At 37.1% G+C, this 23,793-nt stretch overlaps 1 protein-coding gene across 3 annotated transcripts; it reads right to left on the reverse strand.

The window, feature by feature from the left end:
• Positions 1-1,300: 1,300 nt before the first annotated feature.
• On the reverse strand, positions 1,301-21,664 carry LOC141626336 (putative DNA primase large subunit). Of its 3 annotated transcripts, none has more exons than XM_074440206.1 (20): positions 21,431-21,664; positions 21,256-21,317; positions 21,024-21,127; positions 20,831-20,912; positions 20,646-20,705; positions 20,478-20,535; positions 20,293-20,312; positions 19,656-19,739; positions 19,493-19,557; positions 18,737-18,785; positions 18,590-18,637; positions 18,421-18,510; positions 18,218-18,277; positions 17,665-17,724; positions 15,227-15,301; positions 15,050-15,135; positions 14,566-14,659; positions 14,375-14,482; positions 2,873-2,938; positions 1,301-1,825 (listed from the first exon to the last, which is right to left on the reverse strand). In XM_074440206.1, exons 1-19 carry the CDS (start codon positions 21,567-21,569, stop codon positions 2,921-2,923), a joined length of 1,362 nt encoding a protein of 453 aa, XP_074296307.1. In that variant the 5' UTR covers positions 21,570-21,664; the 3' UTR covers positions 1,301-1,825; positions 2,873-2,920. The 3 variants fall into 3 exon arrangements, with proteins under 3 accessions (XP_074296307.1, XP_074296306.1, XP_074296308.1); XM_074440207.1 differs by lacking the exon at positions 1,301-1,825 and adding an exon at positions 2,031-2,275; XM_074440205.1 differs by lacking the exon at positions 2,873-2,938.
• Between the last annotated feature and the right edge of the window lie 2,129 nt (positions 21,665-23,793).

A 23,793-nucleotide genomic window follows, 5' to 3' on the forward strand; every position in this document is an offset into this window, starting at 1 on the left:
GGATGAGAATGGAGATGGTGAGTAGGACGGAGGGTTGGTGTTAATTTTTTTTTTAAATAAAGGGTATTATTGGAAAAATAGAGTAAGGTGCGTGGGATATAGTAAAATGTTGCGCGGGATTTAGCAACAAAAGAAAGTATATATGACCAATTAGCTAATCAATCGATTTAAGTAAAATATTAATACCGGGAGTAGTGAATTTGTATCATTATTTATTTCATCGTAATTTTAAGATATGTCATAGAAAAATATATTAATGATAAATTTATGAGTTATGCAACTTTAAAGTAATTTTATTTAATTGAAAATAAATTTTAATGCTAAATAGAGGTAGGCCGGATACTAGTTGCATTTAAAATTCGAAACCACTTCCCGCATATTTTGATTGGAAATAGGCTCTGTTCAGGGCATATCAGAATTAAATGTGATGCGCCATGGAAATCAAATTTTAAATCCTCTTGCGGGTTGGCTGTTTCAAGACATGTCAGGTGTTAACTTTCACTTTGACCAACGGACTTCTGGGCTAAATCGACTTTCAGGCGAAAACTATGGCACTATAATTTTGCATTTTCCAATGCTGTTTTAAGAGGGTTCAGGCACATTGATGAAACAGGGATTGCCTAAATCTTGCTTTTCAAGTCAATGGCATAGGCGTTAATCAAGATGATGCCCCCATTATTCAAATTATTACTACTTTAGCTATTTCATGTCATTGCTTCTCTCTTAGTCATTGCTCTATGCAACTTAATAGGATTGCTCATGCTTTAGTGAAGACTATAGCATAATTGGGCCGTCTATTTCACACTGACGTAAAAAAAAAAAAAAGAAAAAAAAGCATTAGTGCATTACTTTTCATCCTAAGATAATTAATTACCAATATGGTGAGAGCTCATCATAGAATTCACATGATGAATATCATGATGAATATCATCCTAGATAATTTATCAATTAGTCTTACTATAGACGGATATATTCGTCTAAAGTAAAAAACGAGTTAAATATGCTTAAAGCGGAGATATTTTTAGACTCCACCATGCAACTTGTTGCTTGTCTTAGGCTTATAAGGTGGATATTTGGTCCATCTATAACTATAGACGGATCTCTCGTCTATAATGAAAATTTGTGATAATTCATTACTTTTAAAGTTTATATTATTCATTTGCATCTACTCAACTCATTAATTCAACTAACTCTTACTCATCTCAGGAATTCACATGTGACGTATTAATTAATATTAGAGCTGTATTTATTAAGCTCAAGTCGATTTAGACCTAAGATTACACAAATCAGGAGAGTCAACTTAATAAGTGCAAATGCTATTTCATAACAAAACTAATAAACTCATGATGCTTATATGGGGATTGAAGCTCTCTCCACATTACAGTACGTTAAGAGCAGGGTCAAATAAAATCTACAGCACAACGGAATAACAGAATAAATTACATATTGAGTAATGGTGATCCAGCTCTGCTCATGCTTGCATAGCATAGATCTAAATGTAAAAGAATTCCTACACGCCTCAGGTAATCTTCGAATTCAGAGAATACAACACTAGAGTTGATAACGAACCCTAAAGTGGGGGAAATTAGAACTAAAACTAGTGATGTTATTATACATCCTAATTCCGTAAGGCACCAAGTCCTGTCATTATCATTGCTGATTGTGGACATATTATAACCAACTTTGATTTCTTAATGCATAACCCAGGAGAGTCTTTCAAGCCCGCTATACAGATGCAAACTTACCAACACAACAAGACGGAAGATATCAGCGGAATCACAGAGATGACAATGATGTCAGTTGACCAAGAGTCCAAGGTCTTTAGCTGGAAAATGTGTAAGCAAGGTTATGTTAAGCAAGGTGTTTTAGGCTACAATACAAAACTGTGTTTTTGGATCAAACGAATTGTTCCAGAGTTCAATCTTTCAGCTCATGAACACAAACTAGGTGGCCACAATTCTGTACGACGAGATTCATGACTAATGTATCTCTCTCGAGAGCTCCAAAAATATATAACAAAATACACCCAATGTGCAAAAGAACACATAAATAAGAGAATCAAAACAGAGTTAAATGCACCCAGGCACATGATTTGATTCGTTTAATATTAAACAAACTACTCAAGTTACAGACCTCAATCTAACATTGAACACACTGTATCTATATGATTTATGTTCAACTAATAAAATCATATATACCATGTCCTTGACTATCGTGGATTGATTCCATGGCTCCTTCCAAATAGTCGAAAAACGTCCAAACAGCTCAGTACTGCCTGTCACACTAGAGTTTATCAAGAGGTAAACCAATAAAAGGCAAAAGCCTCATTCTAACATAGGGGATGGTTCCACACTTCCACCAATCCACCCTCCTGTATGACCCACAATCCCCGCAACTATTAACTTTGTTGCCATGTCGCCCTATATTATCCAAACACTCATCGGACTGCTCAAACCGTTAACAATTTCTTTATCTAGATTTCATTGTCAAAACAAAGCAATATTCAAAATAATATATTGCCAAGTACTATGTATCATATAACAGTAAATCCTTTGTCAACTAATCCACATTTCAGCAACAGATCAACCAGCAATTTCGCACATAAGATGTGTGATGATATCTTGAAACGATCACACAAAGATCAAACAGAAAATGCAGGCGTGATTTAAACAGAAGCACCAAGTACCAAGTACTGAGTACTGAGTTCTAATAGGACATTCATAGAAGCTTATTTCCTAATTCCTAATGAATGGTGCAAAAAGTTTGGAGAGATACTAATTACAAAGATACATGGTCATCACTTGCTTCACTTGTTCAGGGGTTTAGTCGGGTAAAAAGACAAATCTTAAGCTTCAAAAGAATTAAAAAATACCTAAGGGCCATAGATAGGTTCATTTCATTGCCTGTTAGTATTAGATATTCAAACAGCCGGAGAAATCTGCAATAAAGAAAAAAATGGGCAATTTTACGTGAGAAATACAACAACAACAACAACAACAACATCAGAGCCTTAATTCCAAAATGATTTGGGGTCGGCTGACATGAATCATCCTTTAGACCGTCCCTGGGTAAACGCACACCTCAAAATGCGAATAGAAAAGGGAAAAATGAAAAACAAAAGGGAGAGCGAAAATGTAATACAAAGTAAAGGTAAACTTACAGGTTTTAAAATCGAATTCCGGATTTCTTTTATAAAAACTTAAAATTTAAATCGGGAGAAAAGATTAAACGATTTTGAAAACCGAAATAGAATTAAGGATCCGGAATGCCTTAAAAGTAAACCAAGTAAAATATATAAGAAAGTGGTTGGTAAAAAAAGGTGTAATAAAGGAGAGAAGAACAAATAATTTTTTTAAAAAAAATTAAATAAAAACACTAAATACGTAAAAAAACATCAAATACTAAAAATCCACATGTATCATTTCCCTCCATTGTGCCCTCTCCGTCACCATACTCCTCAACCTCCAGAAATCTCATATCGTGCTCTATCACTCTCAACCATGTCTGTCTCGGTCTCCCTCTACCTCCAGGGACCTTTTCTGTTCTCCAAGTCTCCAGCCTCCTAACTGGTGCGTCCATAGGTCTCCTTCCCACATGGCCAAACCATCTTAGTCGATTTTCCATCATCTTGTCCTCTATTGGCGCCACTTTTACCTTTTCCCTAATCACTTCATTCCTTAATCAATCTTTCCTTGTATGTCCGCACATCCACCTCAACATACGCATCTCCGCCACACTTATCTTTTGAATGTGACAATGTTTCACGGCCTAACACTCGGCAGGCCTAATTGTCGTGCGATAAAATTTTCCCTTTAATCTGTGGGGCATATCTCTATCGCATAAAAACCCTGAAGCACTCTTCCATTTCAACCATCCCGCTTTAATTTTGTGAGCCACATCTCCCTCTAACTCCCCATCTTTTTGAATAATAGATCCTAGATATCTGAAGAAATATGACCCCTCAACATCACCATCGAAAATAATACTCCCAGCCTCTGTCGATCTCGACCCCGCCACTACTTTAGTGAACTGACACCTCAAATACTCGGTCTTACTCCTGCTCAGCCTAAACCCACGAGTCTCTAAGGTATGCCTCCACAATTCCAACTTTCTCTCCACCCCCTCTTTCGTCTCATCAATCAATACAATATCATCGGCAAACATCATACACCAAGGGATGTCGTCCTGAATATCCCTTGTCAACTCATCCATAACTATAGCAAAGAGAAAAGGACTAAGTGCGGAACCTTGATGCACCCTGATGGTAATGAGAAATTCTTCCGTTCTCCCAACATTAGTGTGAACACTTGCACTAGCCCCCTCATACATGTCCTTTATGAGGTCAATATATTTTTGAGACACACCCTTTCTCGCCAAAGCCCACCAAAGCACTTCTCTTGGTACCCTATCATATGCCTTTTCCAAGTCAATAAAAACCATATGCAAGTCCTTCTTGTCCCGATGGTGTTCCATCAACTGTCTCATGATAAAAATCGCATCCATAGTCGATCTCCCGGGCATAAATCCAAATTGGTTATCCGAGATGTCTACACATCTCCTAAGCATTTGCTCGAGTATCTGCTCCCATAACTTCATCGTATGACTCATAAGTTCAATTCCCCGATAATTGAAACACTCTTGCACATCACCTTTGTTCTTGTACAAAGGGACAAGAGTGCTTCTCCTCCAAGCTGATGGCATCTTATTGCTCCTCCAAACCTTGTTGAAAAGCATGGTTACCCATTCGATTCCTTTCTCCCCGAAGCACCTCCAAACTTCTATGGGTATACCATCCGGTCCCTCTGCTTTCTTTGACCCCATCTTCCTTAACGCTTTTCTAACTTCGCTCTTTTGTATTATACGCACAAATTCCCGATTAACCATGCTTGGTGTTACTTCTACATCCCCAAAACCTTGCTCCTGATGTCCATTGAATAAAGTATCAAAGTAAGAACTCCATCTAGCCTTTATTTCGTTATCCTGAACCAGAACCTTGTCGTCCATATCTTTCACACACCTAACTCTCCCAATATCCCTCGTCTTTCGGTCTCTTATGCGAGCCAGTTTATAGATATCCTTCTCTCCTGTCCAACCTGGCATACACTTCTTGGTTAACTTTTGCCCTCACATCCCGCACTGCCTTTTTAGCGGCTTGTCTAGCCTCCTTGTACTTTTCAAAGTTCTCATCACTCATGCATTTCCCCAAAACCTTTTAGCATTCACGTTTTGTCTTTATCGCTTGTCTTACCTCCTCGTTCCACCAAGATGTGTCCTTACTTAATGGTTTATTCCCTTTAGATTCCCCTAACACCTCCCTCGCCAAATCCTTTACAACATGCTCCAATTTATCCCACGTTGCATCAATATCCTTTTCCTTGCAATTCGACTAAATATCGCTACTTTCGACCTTATCCAAAAACGCTTGTTGGTTTGCCCCTTGTAGCTTCCACCACTTGATTCGTGCCTCACCGATTATCTTTCTCTTCCTCATGTCTCTTTTACCCCGAAAATCAAGCACCACTAGTCTATGTTGTGTTGCGTGACTTTCTCCGGGTATGACCTTGCAATCGGTGCTCTTTCCTCCACACATTCCTTACCAAAAGGAAGTCAATTTGACTAGCATTTCCTCCACTCCTATAAGTCACCAAATGGGAATGCCTTTTCTCGAACCAAATGGGAAACTTTACGTGAGAAATGGGGAAAAAAATTCAATAGGCGCTGCAAGAGGCTTACAATTCCCTGTACAACATAAAGCACATTTAACAAAAAGGGGCTCGCCAAACAAATTGTTCTTCAAGCAAAAATAGAGAAGTACTACCAAAAAACAATTTCTACAAGCCAATGTTGCTGACGCAAAAAGGTAACAGCAAGTTTTTGTCATTCGTTTTCCAACGCTGCGTTGAGTAAGACATCATGAGAATGGTTTTCTATGGTTGATTGGTTGGAAATGCCAGTAAGGATACGGAGCATTTGGATATGAAAAAAATACTGCAGGATGCCAAGTGAAAGATTCAAGAAATCTAATATATTGAATAGCAAGAAGTATTGATCAAGGGACTGGGATTTCCCAGAATTCACTAGAGGAGAATAGATCCTTCAAAGATCATTTACGACATTGTAGATATGCCTCGGATTATCATGTACATTCTTGGATGTTCTGGCCTCTGGGTATCTTTTGTACATAGTAGAGTTCTATTGTAAGTTTTAGTAGTCTAGATTCTAGAACATTTTAGGTAGAAAATACAGGTTGGGGTTCCAATTGCTTTGGAACCCCATAAATAGGGGCTTGGCATTCATTTGCCATCATCCAAACATACACGACTTCAAGCCTTGTAAACTCTGTTGTAAGCTTTGCCTAATAAAGCAATCTTAACTGACTCCACGTGTCTTAGCCTTCAGAATCTCTTTAGGTACTTGCTTCACGAGTTTGGGTACTTGCTTCACCTAGCTTGCAAAGGGACAGCAAGTAAAAGCACACGAGTTTTGATCACTTGGGAAATTAGGCATTTGAATTTTGAAGTATGGAAGAAAAGAATTGGGGGTTGTCAAGAGAAGGGAGAACTTCAGGAGTGGACCTCACAGCGCCAATGGCGAGCCAAAGTTTAAGGAACCCACCGGTAACGGTCAAGACAAACGACAAACCTTCAACGGGCTTGAAGCTCATATATGCATAACTATGGTCCTTATCCTCATTCTTGAGAATCACAAATAGAAACCCTTTCAAGGGAGGTGCACTCAATTACAATCCAGTGCTCTCAAAACATGTTCAATGGGATTAGGGGTCAATGACTTAAGTAGCACTAGTTATGTGACAATTGATACATTCAAGACTACCAAAATCAAATCAAAACTTATAAAAAAAATTGCACCCATTTGTACACAAGAAAATGTAAAGTTGTTCAAGTGCATACATAGTGATGTAGATAGCAAGAGAAATTGCTCATCATAACATGATTTAATTATTTTTTCAAGTGGAATGGAGCCTAAGATTAACTATGTTTTGGCTGTATGACGGAATAAAGCAAAATGACTCACTAGGTTGTGCGCTTGTATTTTAAGTAGGAGTTCCTAATCACATTTTTTAAACAAATTCATTGTGAGTCACAAGGAAAGAACCTGTTAGAACCTAATTATGGATGATGACATGCCCATTTTAATTGTGTTTCAAAGTGTTTCATTTTAGGATTAAGTCCAACCCCCTAATCAAGAATTAATCAAATGTTCAAGGTCAAGAAGTGTTGATGAAGCTACCAAAGACTTGTGTTGTAATAGAGTCACTTATGTAAGGGTAAGGGAGTATAGTACTAAGCATAAGCAACGGTCTACTTACTGTTCAACAACAGTCTGCTTATCAAAGCAACAGTAAGCAAGACTGTTGCTCTAGTTCGTGTCACTTGAAGAGAGTCGTTGGTTTCAAAAATACTCAAGCTTTCAAATACAAACTTCTATTTTTGAAATTTACATTTCTGAATTTAAATGAAAAGTTTTTTATCAAAAAAAGAATATCCCAATGGTATCTTTTAAAAGGGCTTTACTCAAATTGGCAAAACATTTTATCATGACCTTTGGAAAGTAGAACTTGTTTCTTTCCAAAATTGATTTTCTAAAATGTCCTCATTTGATTGTCAACTTTGCTTTGTGACTGATTTACAAAGACCTTTTAGGATGATTACAAAGCCTCTTTTCTTCTTTCACCTTTGGAAGAATGCTCTCTTTTTGTGCAAACTTGGAAAGGTCAAAACATTTGTTTGTTTTCTACAAAAAGATTTCATCTTCAAAACCCTAGTTTGTCTCTCAATAAAAGGAGCACTCCTTTCCTTCTCATGCGGGAGCACTTGAAGAAAATGAAAATGAGGTCTTAATTAGTCAAAATGTAACTCACATTTCTGAAGGTTTCAAAATGGGCTAAGTATCGTGAATATGATAACGTGGAAAAGCAATGGAGACAGGATGGAGTCGGTTTAACCAACACGCGGGGCTGCCAAGTCGGTGTCAGTTCAGAGCTAGCTATGATTATTAGTTTCCTTATTTCTGCTTTCTTTATTCTAGTCAATAAATTTAAGGTGGTAGTGTTATTTCCTTATTGTTTCTTTCCTAATCTTATCAAGGTTGTAATAAGGCAATTTTGCCATCATAAGGGTCGGTTTCCTTGTCAGTTTAGGCGTGTGGTTTAAGGAAGCTTAGGGAGTTTAAGGTCGGTCTATTTAGTATAAATAGAGGTCTTTATATTAAGTTTTTAATCATCGAGTTTGAGAATCAATACAAGTTTTCTTGTTGCTTACTTATTGCTTGTGAGTTTTAAGTGTTTTATTTCTTTCTTGCGAGAGAGAGATTTGAGTGTGAGTCAATCCTTGCGAGGTGAGAGTCATACAAAACTAGTCGTGTGTGAGTTCGAGTTCCTTGCGAGGGAGGAGCGTTTATTCACGTCATATCCTTTATATTTCCGTTCATTATCACACAAAACCAAAATAAACCGTTTAATTTCCGCTGCGTAACTTGATAATCTAAAACGAACAATTCACAAAACCGTTCTATTCTTTAAAACCGAATAGTTTTACATCAAATTGGTTACCAAAGCCAGGTTATTAATTCGTTTCTTAACAAGTTAATCTTTGGAAGTGAAGATGCCAGGAGATGCCGATTCAAGCAAAAGGGTACTGGTGACGTTACAAGCACGCTTCAAACTCAAATAGATGAGATGAGGGAAGCAATGGCTGAACTAAAATATATGATGAAGAAACTTCCAATTGGACGTGGTAGAGAACGAAGTCCAAGCCGAAGTAGATCATGTGGGTCAGATTCAGACGATGCAGTTTTCAAACCTAAGAAGGAAAGCAAGAACGATGATGATCGAGGTCTAATTTTAATGGTGATTTGGATTCCGAGAAGTTCTTGGATTGGATTAGGCAAGTTGAACGAGTCTTTGAATACAAGGAATACAATTGAGCATAAACAATTCAAGGTAGCTATTCTAAAACTTACTAAATATGCATCATTGTGGTATGAAAACTTGAAAAAGCAGAGAAAGCGAGACAAGAGTAAGATTCATACTTGGGAGAAGCTAAAGAAGCATCTTATGAGGAGATTCTTACCAAGAGACTATGAGGAAGAAAATTACCTAAAGTTGCAAGCTTTGTCACAAGATAATCTGTCCGTGGCCGAGTATATTAAAGAATTCGAAAAGATGACGATTGTTTGTGATCTTGAAGAGAAGGAAGAGCTTAGGGTTGCAAGATTTATCAAGGGTCTCACGCCCTCGATTGCTAATAGAGTCGAAGTTCAGATTTACAATGGATTCGATGATGTTTGTAGATTGGCTCTAAAGTTTGAAAAGCAAGACAAAACAAGAAAACCCTATGCTTATTCAAGGGGTGCAAGTTCTGGCTCGAGTTCTTATTCGAAACCAACATCTAGCAAGCCAAAGGAAGTCGTGAAAGAGGACGTGAAAGTCAAAGGTAAGGGAGTCGTGGAGCCTAAAAGTAACTCAATGAGATGTTTCAAATGCCAATGCTATGAACACATAGCAAATGTATGTCCACAAAAGCGAGCACACACCACTCAAAAATTGAGCAACATAGTTCCAAAATTTGTTTCATCTGAACAGTTCACACTGTCTGATATTGAGGAGAACGAAGAAGGCGTGTCCTATGATGTTGATCCATTGAGTGAAGGGTAGTGTTTGGTGATTCGCAATCTTCGCGTGGAAACAACTCCGGTTGAAGCTGAACAAAGGGAGCAAATATTTTCACACTCGTTGCAAGGTACATGCTAAAATTTGCAATCTAATCATTGATAGTGGTTCATGTATCAATGTTGTGTCAAAAGAATTAGTTGATGAGTTGAAATTACAAACCAAGAATCATGATAGACCGTATAAATTGCATTGGTTGAATGGAGACAATGGAATTCAAGTAAGGAAACAAGCATTGGTTTCTTTAAGCTTGGGACCTTATAATGATGATATTTGGTGCGACGTGATTCCTATGAGTGCGTGCCATATTCTATTGGGACGACCATGGCAGTTTGATCGAAAGGTTAGCATGATGGAAGGACTAATGTATATAGCGTGACCAAGGGCAAAACAACATTCAATTTGAAGCCTTTATCACCTAATAAAATCAATGAGCTAAAATCAAAGAAGGGGAGCTTGTTCATGGAGACTCGTGAGGTTGTTCATGGAGACTCGTGAGGTTGAAGAGGTTCTAGCTCGTGGAGAACATGGTGCCAAAGAAAGATGGGACTTGGAGGATGTGTATTGATAGTAGAGTCGTTAACAATATCACAATCAAATATCGATTTCCTATGCCGAGATTGGATGATATGTTAGACGAGTTGAGTGGATCACGAGTATTTTTGAAGCTTGATTTGCGAAGTGGATATCATCAAATGAGAATTCGTGAAGGTGACAAATGGAAAACAGCGTTCAAGACTAAGCAAGGTTTGTACGAGTGGCTCATTATGCCATTTGGTCTTTGCAATGCTCCTAGTTCGTTTATGAAGTTGATGAATGAAGGGCCATTCTTAAACAAGTTCGTTGTGGTGTATCTTGACGATATTCTAATCTATAGCAAGAGCAAGGAGGAACATATTGAACATCTCCGTGAAGTGTTTAAAATGCTGCGAAAACAGAAGAAGAAATGCACATTCATGGTGCCAAGCGTCGTGTTCTTAGGCTATATAGTGGGTGAAAGTGGTGTGAGCATGGATCCGTCCGAGGTGGAGGCAATCAAAGCATGGCCGGTTCCTAAATCAAATCAACGACTCAGGTTCGTAGTTTCCATGGTTTGGCTTCGTTTTATCGAAGATTTATTCAAAATTTCAGTACAATCATGGCACCTATAATCGAGTTGACGAAGAAAGGTGAATTTGTATGGACTCCTAGTGGAGAGAAGGCATTCGAAGAGGTAAAATCTAAACTAAGCTCCGCACCTGTTTTAACACTTCCTAATTTCGATAAATTGTTCTAAGTTGAGTGTGATGCGAGTGGAGTTGGGATTGGGGCTGTTTTGGTACAAGATAAGCGGCCGGTAGCATACTTTAGTGAGAAGTTGGGTGGTGCTCGATTGAATTACTCGACTTATGATAAGGAGTTCTATGCAATTGTGAGAGCATTGGATCATTGGGGTCATTATTTGCGGCCTAAACCATTTGTGTTACATTCGGATCATGAAGCATTGAAGCATATTCATGGGCAACAAAAGTTAAATCCAAGACATGCCAAATGGGTTGAATTTCTACAATCTTTTACTTTCTAATGTTGAAGCTGATGCGTTCTCTTGAAGACATACTTTATTGATCGAGTTGGATGCAAGAATGCTTGGATTTGAACATATCAAGGAACTGTACAAAGTTGATCCGGAGTTTGCTAAGGAGATTATAGAGCCAACGAGGTTATATACTGTTCAAGACGGTTATCTATTCAAAGGCAATCGACTATGTATTCCTAATGGTTCAATTCGAGAGCTTTTGGTTCGTGAAGCTCATGGTGGTGCAATTGCTGGACACTTTGGAGTGAACAAGACTAATGATATTGTGAGTGAGCATTTTTATTGGCCAAAGATGAGCAAAGATGTGCAAGAGATCGTGGCTAAGTGTCTGGTGTGCCAAAAGGCGAAGAGTACGTTCAACAAGGGACTTTATACGCCCCTGCCCGTACCAACCGTACCAACACAACCGTGGAATGAGGTGAGTATGGACTTTATACTTGGTTTACCTAGAACTCAAAGAGGAAAAGATTCGATTATGGTTGTTGATCGATTTTCAAAGAGAGCATATTTCATCCTATGTCATAAAACCGATGATGCTACCAATGTTGCTGAACTTTATTACAAAGAGATTGTTCGATTACATGGTATTCCACTTACTATTGTGTCGGATCGAGATGTTAAGTTCTTAAGCTATTTTTAGAAGACATTGTGGAGGTTAGTTGGAACAAAATTGCTATTTAGTACTTCTCATCATCCACAAACAGATGGACAAACACAGGTGACTAATAGAACTTTGGGAAGCTTGTTACGAGGTTTGGAGAGCAAGAGTACGAAAGATTAGGATGTTAAATTAGCTCATGTCGAGTTTGCATACAATCGCACGCCGTTAATGACTACTGGAAGATCACCATTCGAGATTGTTTATGAGGTGAATGTGTATCTTCCTATTGATTTGGTTCCTATACCAAAGAAGGATGTGATGAGTTTCGAAGCAAAGGAAAGACAAGCTGGATTTTTTCGAGTTTGTGAGCAAGTTAAAGCACAAATCGAGAAAGCTAATGCTAGATACAAGGAGAAGGCGAACAAACATCGAAAGCAACCTGTTTTCAAAGTTGGAGACTTAGTATGGTTACACTTAAGGAAGGAACGTTTTCCATCCAAAAGGAAGAATAAGTTGATGCCAAGAGCTGATGGACCATTCAAGATACTTGAGAGCTATGAGACTAATGCCTACATACTAGAATTGCCGAGTGAGTATAGAGGTGTAAGTGCGACGTTCAATGTTGGGGATTTGTCACCATACCTAGATGACGATAATTTGAGGTCAAATTCTCAAAAAGAAGGGGAGAATGATGCGGGAACACTTTGAAGAAAATGAAAATGAAGTCTTGAATAGTCGAAATGCAACTCACATTTCTGAAGGTTTGATAACGTGGAAAAGCAATGGAGACAGGATAGAGTCGGTTTAACCAACACGCAATCCGAGGGGCTGCCAAGTCAGTTCAGTTCAGAGCTTCCTACCTTATTTCTGCTTTCGTTATTCTAGTCAATAAACTTAAGGTAGTGTTGTTATTTCTTAATTGTTTCTTTCTTAATCTTATCAAGGTTGTAATAAGGCAATTTTGCTATCATAAGGGTCGGTTTCCTTATCAGTTTAGGCGTGTGGTTTAGGGAAGCTTAGGGAGTTTAAGGTCGGTCTATTTAGTATAAATAGGGGTCTTTGTATTCAGTTTTAAATCATCGAGTTTGAGAATCAATACAAGTTTTCTTGTTGCTTACTTATTGCTTGCGAGTTTTAAGTGTCTTATTTCTTTCTTGCGAGGGAGAGATTTGAGTGTGAGTCAATCCTTGCGAGGTGAGACTCATACAAAACCAGTCGTGTGTGAGTTCGAGTTCCTTGCGAGGGAGGAGAGTTTATTCACGTCATATCCTTTATATTTCCGTTCATTATCACACAAAACCAAAATAAACCGTTTATTTTCCGCTGCATAACTTGATAATCTAAAACGAACAGTTCACAAACCGTTATATTCCTTAAAACCGAATAGTTTTACATCACCTTCATTTACCAAGACTGAACTCAAGGCATTTCTTTCATTTGCAAAATCTTTCTAAGTCTTCAAGTGACAACAGTCTTTACTACCGTTGCTTTAAGTATCATGTTCTCTTACCTAGAATCGTTTGATTAATAAGTTGTCCTTCTCAATTCTTCTTCTTGAATCAGTTTAAGGAAACTTGATCTTGTAAACATTCTAGGTTAGAGTGTCTAGTTCTTAGACGGAGTAGTCTTGGAACTCTTGTCGCAACCGGAGTAGGTTGTTGGTCCTTTTTATTGTAAGGGTTTTAAGTAGTCGGAGTAGATCACTTAACTAATCAATAAAAAGAACATTGGACGTAGGCCCTTAAAGCGTTGGCCGAACCAATTCAAAAATCATTGTGTTGATCTCTCGTTACTTTTAATTTCGCTGCAATAAGTTTACTTGTTCTTCATTTGCATTTTTCTTTAAACACCAGTCCTGAATACTGTTACTTCTGGTCTGTAGCCTACTTCATTTGCTAAGACAAACAAGTAACAGACAGAACAACTGTTGTTTCCTATTTCAACAATTCCCTTTAACAAACGTGATACACTTCTAACTACTCGATTTATTTGATGTATCCACTTGTTTCTCATTTTGTTAATCAACTTACTTTAATACAATAAAGATTAAGTTGAAATTTTTAAATAGTACCTAATTCACCCTCCTCCCCCTCTTAGATACTTGAATCCTACACTCTTCAGAACCTATTGTTTTTCCAATACAAAGGTAAGGTTGTTCACAGATTCATTTTGAGTCACAAGGAAAGAGCCTCTTGTTTTTACGACACAAAGGTAAGGTTGTCTACATCCGACCCATCCACAAGAAGAGCCTTTGATGCACCGCGCTGATGTTGTTGAACATGATTTTGAAAGCTAATAGTATGGAAAAAACAGGGCATATGTGAAAGACCAAATCAAAATTCTAGAAATTCACCAAACTGTTAGATATTCATACTCACAAATACTTCACTTTGATAAGTTCCTACAAGTTATTCTTGAGGATTGAGATTGTAATCAATACAAGAGAAAGGGGGAAGCTAACGCACAGTTACAGACTTGGAGAACTATAAGCAGTTCTAAAACATACCTTTGATTGTAAAATCTTTTGGCTATCACTGAAATACTGGTTAGGATGATTAATTCCAGAATCACAAGTTGCACCATGAACAGCTTCAAATGTTAAGGTGCACGCTAGCTGCACATACATTATCATTATCAGATGATGAGTATATACTTGTATAGATGTACAAGTGGTAGATCTGGTGCCAATTCTATTACCTGATAGTGTCTGTTCTTGACTTTGTCCATCACATCTACCATAGCTCGGCTATTCACACCCATTTTATTAAAAGCAGCTCTAAGGTTTTCATCACTGATAAGGTGTAAAAGAAAATCCAAAATTAGACTCAAAAAACATCCAAACACCAAATTCTCTTCTGCAAAAAAATGTCCCAACATATTTATTCCATCCGGAAAAGCTAGTGGTTGACTGATACATCTCCTTTAAATACCTGAACATGATTAAAGATCCTCAACTATTCGGTAAGCCACAAGAGACTAACCTTTCTAAGAGATGTATGCTAGAGTTATAATATTAATCAACTTCTACTATTACAATAATACGATCTTCCTAGACGGGTAATCAATTTCCTTCAAACTTACATTCAACACAAACAAAGGTACGCATGACTCTACCCAGACAATCCAGATATGGAGGTCTATAAAACTACATATTCATGATCATCTTTTAAACCAAACTCACCTAAAATGACGGAAAGGGCAGCCATGATGATCTCCAACACCTGGAGTGCATGATATGACCTTCTGACAAGAATAAGGTGTATAATCCTGAAAATATAATTATCAAATGTCAATACTGCTGTAAACCAAAGGCATAGCTCTGTTCAGGCCAAGAGTTCATCAATAACAGGGAACTAACCACTCGCTTGCCTTCTTTTCCATAGCTATGGCGTATGCTGTATGAATATTCTTTGTCAAATCTCTCAGGGCCAAGCTACCACAGTTAACACTTAACAATTAGAAAACACTAATGAGAACCTAGTGTGTCGCACAATCAAGATGTACATAGCAAATAATATCTAATGAGCTAAAATTCTTATCTAGCAATTTGTATATACCTTTTTATTTAAATATTTACAGGAAAGATCAGTAATTTTTCTAGTCAAAGCTCATTCAAGCTTTCTCCAAGTTCATGGTATTAAATTCATAAATCGTAGCACCGCTTAGCGACCGAGTTATTAAGGTTTTGAGATTATTGCAACCGCATTTTAAGGCGATATTGGCCTTAGTTTGAAATAGCAAAAGGTGCACTGAGGCGATGAGGGAACGCGGAGGTGAGGCACAACACGCACTGTTTTTGCAAACAACTTTGTAAATTTTCCAAATAACATTGTGTAATAATACCATTATTAAGATTTTAAAGAGGCCTAACATGTACAGGAGTAAAACATTAGGCGATGAGAGGTTTTGGCTAGTGCCTTACAAAACCTTGAGCGTAAGCGCGCTCAAGGTACGCCTTTATAAACTTACGCATCAAGTCATTGCCATGATCATGATTGGACCACTTACAGTCTAATTTATCTAATTTGAGAGTCAAATTTAGTTGTCAAATGTTTAAACTAGAATCTAGTTCTCGATAAGGGACTTGGAGTTCCGCGACATGTTAATTTATTTGTTGATCCTGAAGAAAGGGGACAACGTAAGGAGATTAGGAGAGAAAATGAGAGCTGCAAAAAAGGCAGGCTGGAGAAGATAACTAGGGATCGAAGTTGACGGGATCTAGGAAGGGTATTAGAGATGGTATGGATTGAGGAAAGGGAAGACTAGGAGAATGACTGAAATAGCTGATGCACTTATTGTAGGTCCGTAGCGGTATTGTTATTCATTTACACTCCTAACTCCACTTGTTTTCATATGTAAATAACAAGTTGGAACAGGAGTACAAGATGAGAGAAAATCAAATAATGTTATCTCCCCGTTTCATGTATAAAATGTACTACATGGCATTTTGGTATGTTTAGATAAGGAGACACTAAAAACAAAATAGGATACCCTGCGTTTATTGTGTAACTACTATAAAAGTTACCACCAGTAACCACCAACTTCCCCAACCCATGCCGGCCAGCACCCAGGTTGCACCGCCACCACCACCTTCGTTTAACCCATTCCTAAAAGGCTTCACCAACCATTCATACTTCATAGGGTGTCATCTGACCTGCATACCTGTCGCGAAGCTGATAGAGTATACCGCATAGGCTTTAGTGTACAATTTACCACAGCCACGTAGCAGCACTGTGAAACTGAACCCTAACCCCCTTTTTTTTAGCAAAAGTAGCCATATGAGATTGACGATGAGGAGATTGTCAAAGGGCAAAGTGGGCTGGCCTACGCTTATGATGAGATCGGGGTGAAGGTCAGAGGTCCAGGTGGGAGTGGTAATGTTAGAAAAGTTAAAAGGAGATTTAGGGGTAGGCGCAGGATGGTGGACACAAGGGAGGGGGTAGAATGGGATTAATCAGGGCTAGGTCAGGTTGTGTGCGTGGCAATTTGCGGTTAAGGTGAAGGTGGTAAATGGTGGTGGTGGTGGTGGTGATGGTGATTTGGTATGGCATGAGACTCAGAGAACAAGGGGTAAGTCTTCCTTTATTCTGATATGTTTTCAACAGATGAAGAGGGAATTTGGCCATCAAATAACTGATTAAGTGAATGGAGTAGATAAGGTGGAGTGGTAGACTCTACATGGAGTTAACTGCTGTGAATCCAGACTCATTAGGGATGAGAAACAAAGGAACCCTTCTAGCTACCAAATTGAAAGAGAGGTCAATGCCTTGGACTAAGCGCATTGGATCTTTAAAAAGAACTGCATCTGTTAGTCCATCAGACGCTAGAAAACTATCTATTTTTAGTATGTTATGTACGGAATTATACATTCCTGACAAGTTGTGAGAATCCCATTCAAAAATTCCATCGAAGTGGACCATAAGAAATTAAGCCAGTATGGCACCTTTCTTAAGCATTATGAGACTCCGTAACTCCAATTAGTCAGTTATCAAATACACCACATAATTCTACACTTCCGATTTACTATGATGCATGAAAAAGAAGCAGGGTGACAGGATATACTGCTTAATCATCTAGTATTTCCTCTATTAATGGCTTCCTTTAAAAAAAGGAAAAAAATTGCCACGCGTCATCAATCAGTTCGGTTATCAGCCTTTATTTCTAGCTAAAGGCCAATGAATTGCAACCACATAAACATGAGAGTCAGACTTTATGAAACACAGTTTTTTTTTTTGAGATACTAATTCATCAGCAGCGGAACTCTGAGATGACATGTAATGCGTTTAGAGTCATTACCTTCTTGGAGAACTCAGATCTCCAAAACGCAAGAGCATCATCCAATTTAAGTCCTACACCCTGCCAAAACATAAATGAGATTATCATCAACCTCATACCTAATCTATATTCTTCCGTCTTATGAGTTATGACTTGCGTGATCATAAATTGACATTTACAATCTGTGTACTTTTATCTGTAGCAAAACATTAGACAATATCATAGCAGAGTGACATGGCTCACGTTACTATTGACACAGTGATTTAGTAATCCAACCAACTTGTCAAAAAATTACCATAATTCCACCTAATAATGTAACAACTTCAGAGCATAAGAATACATTTTCAAGCTAAAGTACATGAATCAATATTTGAACCTACCAAACCCACAACAAAGTGACTTGTAAGGCAGATTATTACCAAAAATGTCTAGTTGATGATCACGGGAACACAAATACAGGTTGAAAAGAACATAACACAGAGCATTCTGTGAGGAGAAACTAGAACTCCAACATAACTCTAAGTTGACGATTACTCATCAAGTCATTGTGCATCAATTCAAGTAACTGCAGTACCTTGAGAAAAAGACCTAACTGCATCCTGCCTCCATATTTGAGGTGATGATCTTCCCTTAGCTGTCCATAGCAAAGAATACAAGTCAGTATGAACAGACAAATCAACTTCTTTGAGGAGATAAAAATGACTGGGTTAAGTACATAAGAAATCAAGAAGAGAGTCAGAGACTAATAAAGGAAGTTCAGGCAACTTAATATCAAACCTTTTCAAATAGGTGTCGCATGCACAATGGAAATGAATTGTTTGCAAATCGATCAAGGTCCTTCAATGATACCTCACCATATTCTTTTGGCTACGGGGGCAGGAGCAAAAAAGGATGTGAGTTGATGTACAATGACTAAGATACTTTTAAGTGGAGAATATATTATTACCTCAGAATAGTCAGGTCCCACATAACTTGTGCTAAGGGCTTCAATAATCTGCAGAGAAAAAATTGTATTCAACAAATCAAGTAGTACATCCCTAGAGAAAAGAGCCTAAGCCAGAGATTCATGGTTTTTGTGTGTATGCTAACTTACTGGAGTCAGGCGATTCTTTTCTTGGTCACTGATAACAGAGGTCCATTTTCTGAAAAGAAAAAAAAAAACAAATTATAAGGCAATTCGATATGATCATGCATATTGCTTGATATAACAGAATAGAATGGAGGTGCCTCAAACATGCCTGAATCCACATGATGCAATATATGTAGATCATTATTCATCGTCATTATAAATTTAAAGAAAAGGTCCTCTGCTACAGAGGAGCTCACCTGTAAGTTTACGTTAGTGGTAAATGACTCACTGCGATCAATTAGAAAAGTAATCAAGGCTCGCTCTCTTTTCAGATTTTTGTGACATTATTTTCTTTTACCTTAGCCCCCACAAAAGTATTTTGTTGAGACCCCCAAGTCTTCTCCAATGCTGTCTTGTCTATCACTGATATTATTATCTAATGGCTAACAAACAGCACACCCATGAGGCCATGACTCAATAATTTGACCAAAATGGGAATGAAGGTTGATTTATTTAGTTACGTAACGATATCAGTTTTCACTTTTTAGTATTAAAACACCAAAAAGTATCTTGCCAACCTCAACTATGATTTGCATAAGTGATACACCAATCTTAAGGAATCACAAAAAAGCAGAGAGACTACACTTGGATGAAAACAGTAAGTTCAAATATCCTTCAGATCCCTCTACTTCTGCTTCATCTAGCGATTAGTAAATAAACAGTCTGAAACATGGTAATATATCTAAGGAAATTTCCAAAGGCCAGAATAGCATAACTAACCTATTGGTGAGTATAAGAGCTTTTGACAGATTGCTCCGAAATTGTGTAACCACGAGAGAAACAACCTAAATAAGAATATCAATCAGCTTAACCCAAAAGATGTTTATAGAATTTCAGATCAATATGAAACATATCACTCATATAAAGATACAAATAATATAACCTGATGTACGGCAACATATGCATGCCCTTTATGGATGTAAACTCTGCGCCCAGCCACAAGTTCAGGAACTTCTTCAAACGGTACCTTGATTTAGCACATGAAATAAGAAAATCTGAGATTACCTCCAGAAAAGCAACTCGTTTTTGTCAATGAGTAACAAATATCGAGTAGAATTAATGTGTCTTGTTAACCATGCAACATGCTACGTGTGAAGATGACTTGGACAAGAGAATATTTTTTTACTGCGCTAACGCACTTGTATATGCTAAGATCAAGTATATCCTATGTTACTCACTTACTCTAACTCGGCTATAAATGTCAGACCGTACACGATGTCAAGTGTTGAATACGGCTATTTGGTAAAAAAAAAAAAAAAAAAAAAAAAAAAAAAAAAAAAAAAAAAAAAAAAAAAGTGTAATGTATTTGTACTAAAAAGAAGCATCAAAATTTCATGTCGTGTCAGAAGGTTAAGTAAGTCCAACCACCAAACCAAGTGAAGTGTTGAAGATACACTTCACATATCTATGGAGTATAACAAGCACTATCATAAAAGAGAGGAAAATTCCTCAAACAATTTGCTTCTTAGAAAAAAAAATAAAAGAAAAAACTGGTATAAATCAAGAATTTTTGTGCTAACCTTGTAGAATACAAAGTCCCCTGCAAAAGTAAACAAAATATGACTATAAGCTTATGCTCAAAAATGGGGAAAATTCACGATGTGCAATAGGCAGCAATAAGCAGGCAATTTCTAACATGAAAATAAAATGATTAGTATGGATTACGACACTAGAAGTTATCAAACATCAAAGTGAACTTTGTTACCGCTAGTGAGAGACTGCCCCATGGAGCGTGCAACTTGTATCAATTTCTCCTTCACACTCTGCATGTTTCATTATACGCGAAAGTACACACTTGAGAGACATACTAACAAATATAGTACAAAATTCAAAGATTGCTTTGTCCATGAACAATGTTTCTACATCCAAATACCTCAAATTCTGCATTACTAACAGCTTTATAAGGGAGTCCAAATTCCGCCATAAGAGCTCTCTACAAGACAAATATAATTACACTCCAATCATCAAATAGCCCATTCCATTAAATAGCGTCATAATAGATTTCAACAAAAGATATACTATATATTACGAATCTTACTAGACTAATTTAATATTTACCTGAGCATCAAGGCTTTTGAGCTTAAACCTATACCTAAATAAGGTCGTCTCCATTGATAAAAACCAGTTTCTCAATTCATCCCTAGTTTAAACCACATTGAGACGAAACTATCAGCAATGACAAGCATCCAAACATAAGCATTAGTATTACACTAAAAGCTATATAGACTATAGTGAAGATTATAGTAGTTACGTTCGGCAGTAAACAAGACGGAGAACGAAGTGCGAAATGATATCCTTGTTGATAGTCTCGGACGACAGTGTATATCTCATATGCGCTTTCCATAAATCGTTAACCTAAATGAAACGGATCAATTACTAAATCAACTATCTATATAATCCTCCATCAAAAAAATCGAAATTACCAGAGCATTAAACCTAATTAAATCATCAAATTGGACTAATATTGCAGAAGATAAGTATACCAATTTTTCCATTTTGTCGGGTTTTTTGCCGCGAGAAAGTCCGTCGGAAATCCCCTTCAACACTAAAATTCACCAAAAAAAACACAAAAATAATTGATAAAACCCTAAAAATGAAATTGATTGTGAAATTGGCAATTTACTGAATAAGAAAAAGCGAAAATGGAGAGAAGGGGACCTCTGAGACGATCAATGGCGAAGAGTTCGAAATCTTCGAGGCGAACTTCAAGCTGAGGTGGAGAACGGTAGAGAGGGAGATCCGAAACGACGTCGTTGATAATGGACGAAGATTTTTTCTGAGATCGAACTATTTCCATGATTTCTCTCTCTAAATCCTCACTTTGCTGCTCTTCTAATTCTTACTCTCTCTGCAGTTTGGTAATGGATTAGATTAGAAGTGTAGAACATACCGGGACTGGTGAGTTGCCGCCACAATATGGTTTTGAGAAAAGCTGCGGAAGTGCAAAATGGCGGGAACTTTTGTGGCCCCGAATCTATAACTCTTCCATTTTTTATTTGGAAAAATTGACAAGAACAATCCCATCTTTTGCCTTTTTTCTCAAAACAATCCCATCTTTAGTTAATCTCAAAACAATCCCACCTTTGTACCAAGTCTTCTCAAAACGAGCTATACGAAAATGTTACCTACAATATCAGGTCAAGTGACCGATACTCTCTTTAATCTTTATTCCCTCTTCTAAAACTATGTTCTTACACTAATTATCCGACAAAACTACACAACAACTAACCCACCATTTTCACAATTTCATCATCACCATTAAACCTTTATGCCCACCCCTAATCAAGCTCGTTAAGAAAAAAAAAAAAAAAAAAAAAACTTATTGAGTAACAACGATTAAGCAGCTCAAACAATTTAATCACAACACCACAATAATATCACATAACTCAATTAATTACTCTTGTTACAATTAACCCCAATAATCTTAATCTTAACCTTAATCTCCAGTTCCAATTATATTTGTTTGGATCCTCCTCCGATTGTGTTCCCGGACCCTCCTTTGACCGACAATTCCTACCTTAATTCCGCCACGCACCTCTTAAACCAAATAGCGTTTCTCCAATAAAATCCTTCCGCGTCGATTTTCTAACAGTAGAAGACGGGATTATTACTCAGAATGAATGAAAAAAATTAAAATATTTCTTCTTTATTATACCCTCTTGAATTTGGTGTTTATTCTAATTGTTACTATCCTCTTCTATTAAAAAAAACTATGAAAATTTATTATTTTGTATGCATTTTCAATATTATCTCAAAAGATAGATGAGACGGAGGGAATAAGGGGTAATGGAGGGAGACACGACGGTGGTGGAGGCAGTGGTAGTGGACGGAGTGAGGGCAATTAAATTTAAGAATTAAGATATGAAATGGTGATGGAAGAATTAAAATCAAAAAACAAAGATGGTTGTTGTCTGATAAATGTTAAGAGGACAATGGGGTAAAGCAGTATGATTTAATAAAAAAAAAATAAAAAGAGAAAAATTGGTTAACCAAGTAACCAGTCATCTGGTTCATTTGAGGAAGATAGGGTATAAAGGTGGGATTATTTTGGGATTAATAAAAGGTGGGATTGTTTTGAGAAGAGAGGCAAAAGGTGGGATTATTCTTGTCAATTATTCCTTTTTATTTTTTTTTTTATTTTTTTTTTTTGAAAGAAACTCAAAAGGTACTAATTCATTACATGTAAATCAGCCAAACAACCAGATTGGTAAAAAAAAGTAGGAGACCAATCATAAATTGATAAAAAAAATCTTCACATGCGGCAAATTGGTAAAAAAAAAACTAAAAGTAAGCGACATATACACCAAAAAAAATTCAAGATCAAGCCTTCTAATAAGCGCGTGCATTTCATACACATGCTAGCTATTTATTTACTCAAATTATTCACTTTGAAAGGATGTCAAACTCTTGTTTATCAACATGTTTCTCTTCTCCATTTCCAGAGCTAAGTACTGAGACCAAAAAAATGACAAAACTCGATAAATGAAAATTAAACTACAACTACTGAAGGCTTGTGACTACTCTGACTAGCATATTGGTTGGTGAAAGTCAATGTAAGCATCAAAATTTTCATTCTAATCAACATTAATCATAAATCATAACCCTAACTGTATTTGACCCATTACTCATAAGGGCTTGCCTGAAATCCATGGAATTATTAAGGGGTAAGTTTTATTGGGCGATCATTACTGGAGAACTTAATTAGTGGGGTAATGAGTTCCTTGATGATATATTTGGCATAAGAGTAATGATTACTGAGTAGATCTTTTACTCCCTTAATCATTACCCAGCGGGGAGGGTGGGTAATGTATTACCCCTTCACAAGGGTAATAATTCCAGGAGGTGAATAATTACCTACATACCAAACATGGGAGCTAAGATATTTAATCACATCATCCTCAAATCAAACACAAAATTTATATTATTTACCATTCTTGATAAATTCTACAAGTATATGTATAAAATAATCAAAGTATTTAATAACAACATCATCAAATCAAACACAAAAAAAATCGAAGAAT

The sequence above is a fragment of the Silene latifolia genome, chromosome Y, assembly GCF_048544455.1.
Source record: "Silene latifolia isolate original U9 population chromosome Y, ASM4854445v1, whole genome shotgun sequence".
NCBI lineage: Eukaryota > Viridiplantae > Streptophyta > Magnoliopsida > Caryophyllales > Caryophyllaceae > Silene > Silene latifolia.

What these genes read in the sequence shown, in the direction of transcription:
- LOC141626336 (XM_074440205.1), bottom strand. Translation starts at nt 21,569, where the DNA reads ATGGAAATAGTTCGATCTCAGAAAAAATCTTCGTCCATTATCAACGAC. An exon ending in GGGGCAGTCTCTCACTAGCG is followed by an intron (nt 20,313 to 20,477) that starts GTAACAAAGTTC and finishes TTACTTTTGCAG; the next exon opens with GGGACTTTGTATTCTACAAG. An exon ending in TGCGACACCTATTTGAAAAG is followed by an intron (nt 18,278 to 18,420) that starts GTTTGATATTAA and finishes TGCTATGGACAG; the next exon opens with CTAAGGGAAGATCATCACCT.